This window comes from Notolabrus celidotus, chromosome 4, assembly GCF_009762535.1.
Source record: "Notolabrus celidotus isolate fNotCel1 chromosome 4, fNotCel1.pri, whole genome shotgun sequence".
In the NCBI taxonomy this organism is placed as follows: domain Eukaryota; kingdom Metazoa; phylum Chordata; class Actinopteri; order Labriformes; family Labridae; genus Notolabrus; species Notolabrus celidotus.
This window is the reverse complement of record NC_048275.1, coordinates 4,317,802-4,326,700: the sequence shown is the minus strand read 5'-3', so window position 1 is coordinate 4,326,700 and position 8,899 is coordinate 4,317,802. Positions and strand designations below refer to the sequence as shown.

The 8,899-nt window shown below is 46.9% G+C and overlaps 1 protein-coding gene across 1 annotated transcript in view; it reads left to right on the top strand.

The window, feature by feature from the left end:
- Positions 1 to 128: 128 nt before the first annotated feature.
- The window catches only part of cdh23 (cadherin-related 23), a 15,299-nt gene continuing 6,528 nt past the window's right edge, over positions 129 to 8,899 (top strand). The window contains exons 1-17 of the mRNA XM_034681710.1: positions 129 to 226; positions 1,042 to 1,167; positions 1,245 to 1,448; positions 3,652 to 4,110; positions 4,184 to 4,300; positions 4,409 to 4,633; positions 4,730 to 4,899; positions 4,977 to 5,114; positions 5,207 to 5,326; positions 6,135 to 6,312; positions 6,408 to 6,619; positions 6,751 to 6,945; positions 7,028 to 7,141; positions 7,233 to 7,362; positions 7,644 to 7,907; positions 8,014 to 8,175; positions 8,308 to 8,564. Coding sequence (XP_034537601.1) covers positions 3,711 to 4,110; positions 4,184 to 4,300; positions 4,409 to 4,633; positions 4,730 to 4,899; positions 4,977 to 5,114; positions 5,207 to 5,326; positions 6,135 to 6,312; positions 6,408 to 6,619; positions 6,751 to 6,945; positions 7,028 to 7,141; positions 7,233 to 7,362; positions 7,644 to 7,907; positions 8,014 to 8,175; positions 8,308 to 8,564 — 2,682 coding nt within the window. The 5' untranslated portion in view covers positions 129 to 226; positions 1,042 to 1,167; positions 1,245 to 1,448; positions 3,652 to 3,710. The remainder of the gene's footprint in view (positions 227 to 1,041; positions 1,168 to 1,244; positions 1,449 to 3,651; positions 4,111 to 4,183; positions 4,301 to 4,408; positions 4,634 to 4,729; positions 4,900 to 4,976; positions 5,115 to 5,206; positions 5,327 to 6,134; positions 6,313 to 6,407; positions 6,620 to 6,750; positions 6,946 to 7,027; positions 7,142 to 7,232; positions 7,363 to 7,643; positions 7,908 to 8,013; positions 8,176 to 8,307; positions 8,565 to 8,899) is intronic.

Below are 8,899 nucleotides of genomic sequence, written 5' to 3'. Positions count from 1 at the left end.
ACACACACAACACACACACACACACACACACACACACACACACACACACACACACACACACACACACACACACACATCTCTTATAAACAGCATCATGATCTGTCCCTCATGTCTCCTCCTCAGGACTCTGACCTGCTGCTCATCTCTGTCCTGGACGAGAACGACAACCGGCCGCTGTTCTCCAGGAGCAGCTACAGAGCTGAGATCACAGAGAACTCTGCAGCAGGTACACACACACACACACACAAACACAGCAGCTTGTGTGCGTGTCTGTGTGTGTTGGTGGTTAACATTTAGCACCTCAGAGAGTTTAGTCTGCACGCTGTCTCAAACTCTTCCTGTTCAGGTGCAGATCTCAGTCAGTGAAGAAGGTTGTTTACTTCAGAGGTCAGAGGTCAGACAAACCATGTGTTAATGCAACTATATCGATCGATTGAGACCGTGTTGGAGAGAGGGATAGAGGGAGATGAAGAGAGAGAGAGATGATAGTGGTGAGATGGATAGTAGTAGTTGTAGCAGCTGGAGTCTGGCACGTCCACAGCAGCAGAGATCCAGAGGAACCTACGAGACAAGGGAGCTCAGGGACTCCAGAAAGGTCTATGGTTAGGAACTTTAATGGGACAGGAAGAGTTAAAGTAAGAGACAGGCAGAGAGAGGAGAGAGAGGGAAAGACAGGATATTGCCTGAACCAGACCCAGTATTTCCTGTAGCTCCAAACTCAGGAGTCTAGAGAGAGTCATAGCTTTGTTCTCTGACGATCAGTCGTTGAAGTGCTCACAGCAGCATTCAGCTGAGTTTCAGAGTCATCATTAATGAGGAACAGAAACCTGACACTTCCTGGGACCTGGTCTAGCCTGGTACACCTGAATCACATGGGCCCATTTTTTGACCAACAGATGCTGGCCTATTCAAAGACTGCAAATCTAGATTCTGTAATCCTGATCTTGTGGTTTCTGGATCAAATGGTGAAATACCTAAAATCAACATTTGATCTGGATTGTGATTTTGAAAAACTGGGCCCCTCTCCTGTGTCCCCCTCAGGCAGCACAGTGTCGGTGTTGAACGGTCCGGTTCTGGCTGAGGACAGAGACATTGGACCGAACGCTGTGGTGAAGTACCGCCTGCTGGGGTCCAGAGTGGACCTCTTCACTGTGGACTCTGACACAGGTACCATGATTCATCAGCACGCAGACACATTCAAGAACAACAGGTGGGAATCACTAACGCCTGGGTCTCTCCTCCAGGTGTGATCCGAGTGCGTCAGGGAGCCAGGCTAGACCGGGAGTCTTTCCAGGAGCCGCGGGTGGAGCTGTTCCTGGTGGGGGAGGACGTCGGGGGTTTAAACAGCAGCGTCCCGCTCACAGTCACCATCCTGGACCAGAACGACAACCCCCCTGTGTTCAACCCGTCCAGTTTCAGTGTTAGACTACCTGAGAACAGCCCCACAGGTGAGACCAGAACACACAGATTACATACATGTTATATAAAATAATGAATTCAACACTGTGCAAAGAAATTAACAGATTAATAAACACTCAAATACCTGAGATTATAAAAATACCAACATTCACAGGGATTACCTCTGAGAATCTAATCCGACCTACCTATAATCCTTAATCTAATTCTACCAATTTATAATCCTTAATCTAATTCTTCCAACCTGTAATCCATAATCTAGTTCTAACTACCTGTAATCCTTAATCTAATTCTTCCTACCTGTAATCCTTAATCTAATTCTTCCTACCTGTAGTCCATAATCTATTTCTACCTACCTGTAATCCTTAATCTAATCCTACCTACCTGTAATCCATAATCTAATCCTACATACCTGTAATCCTTAATCTAATCCTACCTACCTGTAATCCTTAATCTAATCCTACATACCTGTAATCCATAATCTAATCCTACATACCTGTAATCCATAATCTAATCCTACATACCTGTAATCCATAATCTAATCCTACCTACCTGTAATCCTTAATCTAATCCTACCTACCTGTAATCCATAATCTATTTCTACCTACCTGTAATCCTTAATCTATTTCTACCTACCTGTAATCCATAATCTAATCCTACATACCTGTAATCCACAATCTAATCCTTCATACCTGTAATCCACAATCTAATCCTACATACCTGTAATCTGTAATCTAATCCTACATACCTGTAATCCACAATCTAATCCTACATACCTGTAATCCATAATCTAATCCTACATACCTGTAATCCATAATCTAATCCTACATACCTGTAATCCACAATCTAATCCTACATACCTTTAATCCATAATCTAATCCTACATACCTGTAATCTGTAATCTAATCCTACATACCTGTAATCCATAATCTAATCCTACATACCTGTAATCCACAATCTAATCCTACATACCTGTAATCCTTAATCTAATCCTACATACCTGTAATCCATAATCTAATCCTACATACCTGTAATCCATAATCTAATCCTACATACCTTTAATCTGTAATCTAATCCTACATACCTGTAATCCATAATCTAATCCTACATACCTTTAATCTGTAATCTAATCCTACATACCTGTAATCCATAATCTAATCCTACATACCTGTAATCCATAATCTAATCCTACATACCTGTAATCCTTAATCTAATCCTACATACCTGTAATCCATAATCTAATCCTACATACCTGTAATCTGTAATCTAATCCTACATACCTGTAATCCATAATCTAATCCTACATACCTGTAATCCATAATCTAATCCTACATACCTGTAATCTGTAATCTAATCCTACATACCTTTAATCCATAATCTAATCCTACATACCTGTAATCCATAATCTAATTCTAACTTCCTGTAATCCTTAATCTAATCCTACATACCTGTAATCCATAATCTAATCCTACATACCTGTAATCCATAATCTAATCCTACATACCTGTAATCCTTAATCTAATCCTACATACCTGTAATCCTTAATCTAATCCTACATACCTGTAATCCATAATCTAATCCTACATACCTGTAATCCATAATCTAATCCTACATACCTGTAATCCATAATCTAATCCTACATACCTGTAATCTGTAATCTAATCCTACATACCTTTAATCCATAATCTAATCCTACATACCTGTAATCCATAATCTAATCCTACATACCTGTAATCCATAATCTAATCCTACATACCTGTAATCCATAATCTAATCCTACATACCTGTAATCCATAATCTAATCCTACATACCTGTAATCCTTAATCTAATCCTACATACCTGTAATCCTTAATCTAATCCTACATACCTGTAATCCATAATCTAATCCTACATACCTGTAATCCATAATCTAATCCTACATACCTGTAATCCATAATCTAATCCTACATACCTGTAATCCATAATCTAATCCTACATACCTGTAATCCTTAATCTAATCCTACATACCTGTAATCTGTAATCTAATCCTACATACCTGTAATCCATAATCTAATCCTACATACCTGTAATCTGTAATCTAATTCTACATACCTGTAATCCATAATCTAATCCTACATACCTGTAATCTGTAATCTAATTCTACATACCTGTAATCCATAATCTAATTCTACATACCTGTAATCCTTAATGAAATCCTATCAACTGACTCCTTTAACCCCGCCCCCCCCCCACAGGTGTGGTGGTGACTCAGCTGTCGGCCTCAGACGCCGACTCGGGCGCCAACGGTTGGCTCATGTATCGGCTGGAGAGCGGCGCACAGGACCGCTTCGTTGTAGACCCGCTCTCGGGTGCCGTCCTGGTGGGAAACACCACGCTGGATCGAGAGGAGCGTGGGTCCTACCGCCTGGTCGTCATGGCCACAGACCGCGGCACGCCCCCCATGTCAGGCACGGCCACGCTTACCGTCATTCTGGACGACGTCAACGACTCCAGACCCCGTTTCATCGAGCCGGTGACCATGATCAACGTGAACGAGTCCACGCCGCCTGGTGTGGTCGTCGCTACGCTGACCGCCGAGGACCCTGACCTGCACCCCCGCCTCGAGTATTACATCATCTCAGTGGAAGCAAAGGATGATGGGAACAGCCCGGTGGACGGTCTGCAGGAGTCGTTCGGTATCGACCTTCACACAGGTGAGACGACGGCCGAATGCACGCTGACTGACGGTGTCGGGTTTCAACACACTGACGTTTTAAATGTCTTCAGGCGCCGTGTTCGTACGAAACCCGCTCAACAGGGAGCTGGTCGCCACGTTTGACATCATCGTGTCCGTCCATGACAACGCCAGTGAGGTCATTGACAAGTCAGGCAGTGTTCCTAATGGTGAGTAAAATATTAACCCCTAACTCATCTTCATCTTCCTCTTTATCTTCATCAGCGATTCACACCTCTCTCTCTCTCTCTCTCCTCTTGATGCCCCGCCCCCTGCAGCGAGGCTGACCATCAACGTGTTGGACGTGAACGATAACGCTCCTCGCTTCCGTCCGTTCGGCGTCTCAAACTTCACGGAGAAGATTCTAGAAGGAGCTCAGCCCGGCACCACGCTGCTGTCCGTGTCTGCCGTAGACCCCGATAAAGGTCCCAACGGGCAGGTCATCTACCAGCTGCTGCACCTGCCCCGCGGGGGGTACGTCAGGCTGGAGGACCCATCCACAGGTGAGACAACCTCCCCCTGGAGACAACACTGACCAATCAGAGACTGTTACTGTTACTGAGATCTGATGAACTCTCACTGAAACTCTTGTGACGCAGGTAAGATCGTGGCCAATCGGACGGTGGATTTCGAGCAGGTTCAGTGGCTGAACTTCACGATCCGGGCTCAGGATCACGGCTCTCCTCCGAGGATCGCTGAGCTTCCCGTTTTCCTGAGAATCGTTGACGTGAACGACAACAACCCCGTGTTCCTGCAGCCCTCGTATCAGGTAGTACACGCAGATATCATGTTCTACAGGAGGCGGGGCTTCATGTGGACTCGACTCATGTGTGTGTGTGTGTGTAGGAGCCGGTGTTTGAGAACGTGGACCTGGGGGTTGTCATAGTCCGGGTCAGTGCAACGGACGCGGACTCTGGGCTGTTTGCTGTGGTGGAGTACAGTCTGGTGGACGGGGAGGGGAAGTTCGGCATCAGACCGACAACGGTGAGTTCTTCTTCTGCTTCTGAATCAGAGTTTAGCCTTAGAGACGGTCTGCTTTAACAGTCAGAGCGTCTCTTCCTCCTCCTCTTCTTCAGGGAGAGATCTACATCCTGTCTCCTCTGGACAGAGAGACCAAGGATCACTACACGCTGACCGCCGTCGCCCGGGATAACCCCGGAGGAATCTCCAACAACAGACGAGAGAACTCTGTGCAGGTACAGTTATAATCTCTACGTCTGACGGACTCAACCCCAAACCCCCCTCAATCACATAGGCTATAGGCTATAGGCTTAGACTGCTATAGGCTTAGACTGCTATAGGCTTAGACTGCTATAGGCTATAGGCTTAGACTGCTATAGGCTTAGACTGCTACAGGTTTAGACTGCTACAAGTTTAGACTGCTATAGGCTTAGACTGCTACAGGCTTAGACTGCCACAGGCTAAGACTGCTACAGGCTTAGACTGCTATAGGCTTAGACTGCTACAGGCTTAGACTGCCACAGGCTAAGACTGCTACAGGCTAAGACTGCTACAGGCGTAGACTGCTTTAGGCTTAGACTGCTACAGGCTCAGGCTTTGTGTCTAACATGAGTCTGGTCCTGCTGGAGGTTTCTGCCTGTTAAAGGAAGTTTGTCCTTGCCACTGTAACTTGCTAAATGCTGCAAAGTGCTCTGCTCATGGTGGATTAAGATGAGTCCTGTCTGTAAGATGGGACTGGATCTGATCCGGTCTTGATGTTGGGTCTTTGTTAATAATAGAACATAGAGTACGGTCTAGACCTGCTCTGTTTGGAAAGAGTCTGAGGATAATATTTGTTGGGATTTGGTGCTTTATAAATAAAGTTTGATTGATCGAAACACTGACCCGAAGAGCTTAAACCTGAACCAGGACTCTCACTCACAGTCATCATATCTTTGGTTTCTGTACCTACTTCTACTTTGAGTGTTTGGTCTCACTCAGACTCTACCTTTCCTTCATTAATACTCTGTGTTTATGTCGTCCTGTGCTCGTTGCTGTCCCCAGGTCCTTGTGACGGTCCTCGACATCAACGACTACCGACCACGTTTCACAGAGCGAGTCTATAAGACCAGCGTGTTTGAGAACGAGCCGAGTGGGACGTCCGTGATCACGGTGAAAGCGAGCGACCTGGACGAAGGAGAAAACGGAGCCGTCCTCTACAGCATGCTGGGACCTCACGCAGGTGAGGGGGTGTACGAAGAAAGCTGCTATCCCTCTTTTATCTCATTGTACATGAGGTTATCTGTGTTCTGACTCCCTGATGTCTCTGTGTTATAGACGCGTTCTCCATGGATCCTAACACGGGTCTGGTGCGTTCTCGCCGCCTGCTCCAGTCCTCCGAGAGGTTTAATCTGACCGTGGTGGCAACAGATCAGGGCCGTCCTCCTCTGTGGGGAACCGCTGACCTCGTCATCACGGTCATAGATGTCAACGACAACAGACCTGTGTTTGTGAGACCGGCCAACGGGACCATCATCCACATCTCTGAGGTACCTGGATGACTGAGACTTTCAGCAGAAAGAGACGATGAAATCATGATCCTTGTCATTTCGACTTGTTCATCATAACTCTAAATGTATAAATCCTTAACATGTCCTTTATCTACTCCCCCCTCGTGCAGGAGCAGCCCCCCGGCCTTCCCGTGTACGAGGTGCATGCCACAGACTCTGATGAGGGGGTGAACGGGGAGGTACGATACGGCTTCCTGCAGACCGGAGCGGGGAACAGAGACTGGGAGAACTTCCACATCGACGCCGTGTCCGGAGTCATCGCCACCACCGTGAGACTGGACCGAGAGAAACAGGCGCTGCTCAGCGTGAGTCCCCGCAGTGTGTGCAGCAGGATGATGTTAAAATGTGAGATGGTGATGTAATAAGTTCTGTCTCTTTGTCCCTCAGCTTATCATCGTAGCTCGGGACATGGGCCAGCCGGTGCCGTACGAGACCACTCAGCCCCTGCAGGTGGCGCTGCTGGACATCGATGACAATGAACCGGTTTTCCTCAAACCACCTGTGAGCAAGAAGATACCTGAATGTGATCTCTGAATACAGAACTCTCTTTGGAAGAGCCGCCGTTACAGTCTGTGATGTTTGTGTCCCTCAGCGTGGCAGCCTGCCGTTCCAGAAGCTGAGCGTACCTGAGCACTCCCCTGCAGGTACTGTGATCGGGAACGTCACCAGAGCGGTGGATGCAGATGAAGGATCCAACGCTGTGGTGTATTACTTTATAGCAGGTGAATACAGAGACTCAGAAACACACAGATGTCTGATTTCCTGTCTGATAAAACTGATACATGAGATTTCAGCACAGGAGAAAGTATTGATGCTGACTCAGCCGGACTCCTGGAGATACAGTGCAGAGGATCTGGAGCTCTGTGTGCATTGTGTTCTTAGATGAAAGGCTTAAGTCTGAAGGAAGAATCAATTCTTCTTTTCTCTCTTCAGATGATTCATTCTCTCGTCTTTAAAGACTCTTCAGATGATTAGACACAGATATTTTGGTCTCTTCCTGCAGGAGGAAACGCTGACGGAAACTTCGGCCTCAGTCTGGACGGAGAGCTGAAGCTGCACAAAGACCTGGACCGGGAGGAGACCCCGGTCTACTCAATCATCATTAAGGCCTCAAGCAACAAGAGTTGGACCCCACCCAAAGGTCAGAGGTCATCCCGGGCACGAGCCCTGGACCCCGCCCGAGACCCTTCTCTGCTGGAGGTACGCATTGAGCTGGAAGACATCAACGACCAGAAACCACGCTTCACTAAAGTGGAGTACACTGCAGGTAACTGTGTGTGTGTGTGTGTGTGTGTGTGTGTGTGTGTGTGTGTGTGTGTGTGTGTGTGTGTGTTGGCCTACATTGACCACCCTACCTCGCCCTCTTGTCTCAGGCGTGGCTGCAAACGCCAAAGTGGGCTCGGAGCTGATCAAGGTGGTGGCGATCGATAACGACATTGGGAACAACAGTTTGGTCCAATATCACATCGTGACGATCAGATACTTCCAATCACAGAGCAACGGCAGTGAGGACATGGGCAGCATCTTCATCATCGGTGAGCTTCATCATCTGTTTATAACCCGCCATCAGAGACAGAGCTGTTCACACTGATTGCAGCTTCAGGTCTTTATTAAAGCTGTTCATAGCATCTTTTAAAAACACAGAGTCCATGTTTGTATCTCGGCAGGTCTGACCGATGGAATCATCCGAACGTACGACCTCTTCACCGCCTACAACCCGGGCTTCTTTCAGCTCGAGATTCTGGCCTGTGATTTCGCGGGTCACTGCACGACCACTAACGTGAACATTTACATCCTCCGAGACGACCAGAGGGTCAAAATCGTCTTCAACGAGATCCCTGACCTGGTCCGAGAAAACCAGGAAGAGTTCATCAACCTGCTGTCAAACATCACCGGAGCCATCGTCAATTTAGACGACATCCAGGTGAGAGCTCTGCACGACTTTATACAGACTCTGTCATAATTCTTATTATTATAAGTAACCCTAACCCTAACCCTAATCGCAACCCTAACCCTAACCCTAACCCTAACCCTAATCGCAACCCTAACCCTAACCCTAACACTAACCCTAACCCTAACCCTGATTAGGGTGATTAGGGTTAGGGTTAGTGTTAGGGTTAGGGTTAGGGTTAGGGTTAGGGTTAGTGTTAGGGTTAGGGTTGGGATTAGGGTTAGGGTTAGGGTTAGTGTTAGGGTTAGGGTTAGGGTTAGGGTTAAGGTTGCGATTAGGGTTAGGGTTAGGGTTAAGGTTGCGATTAG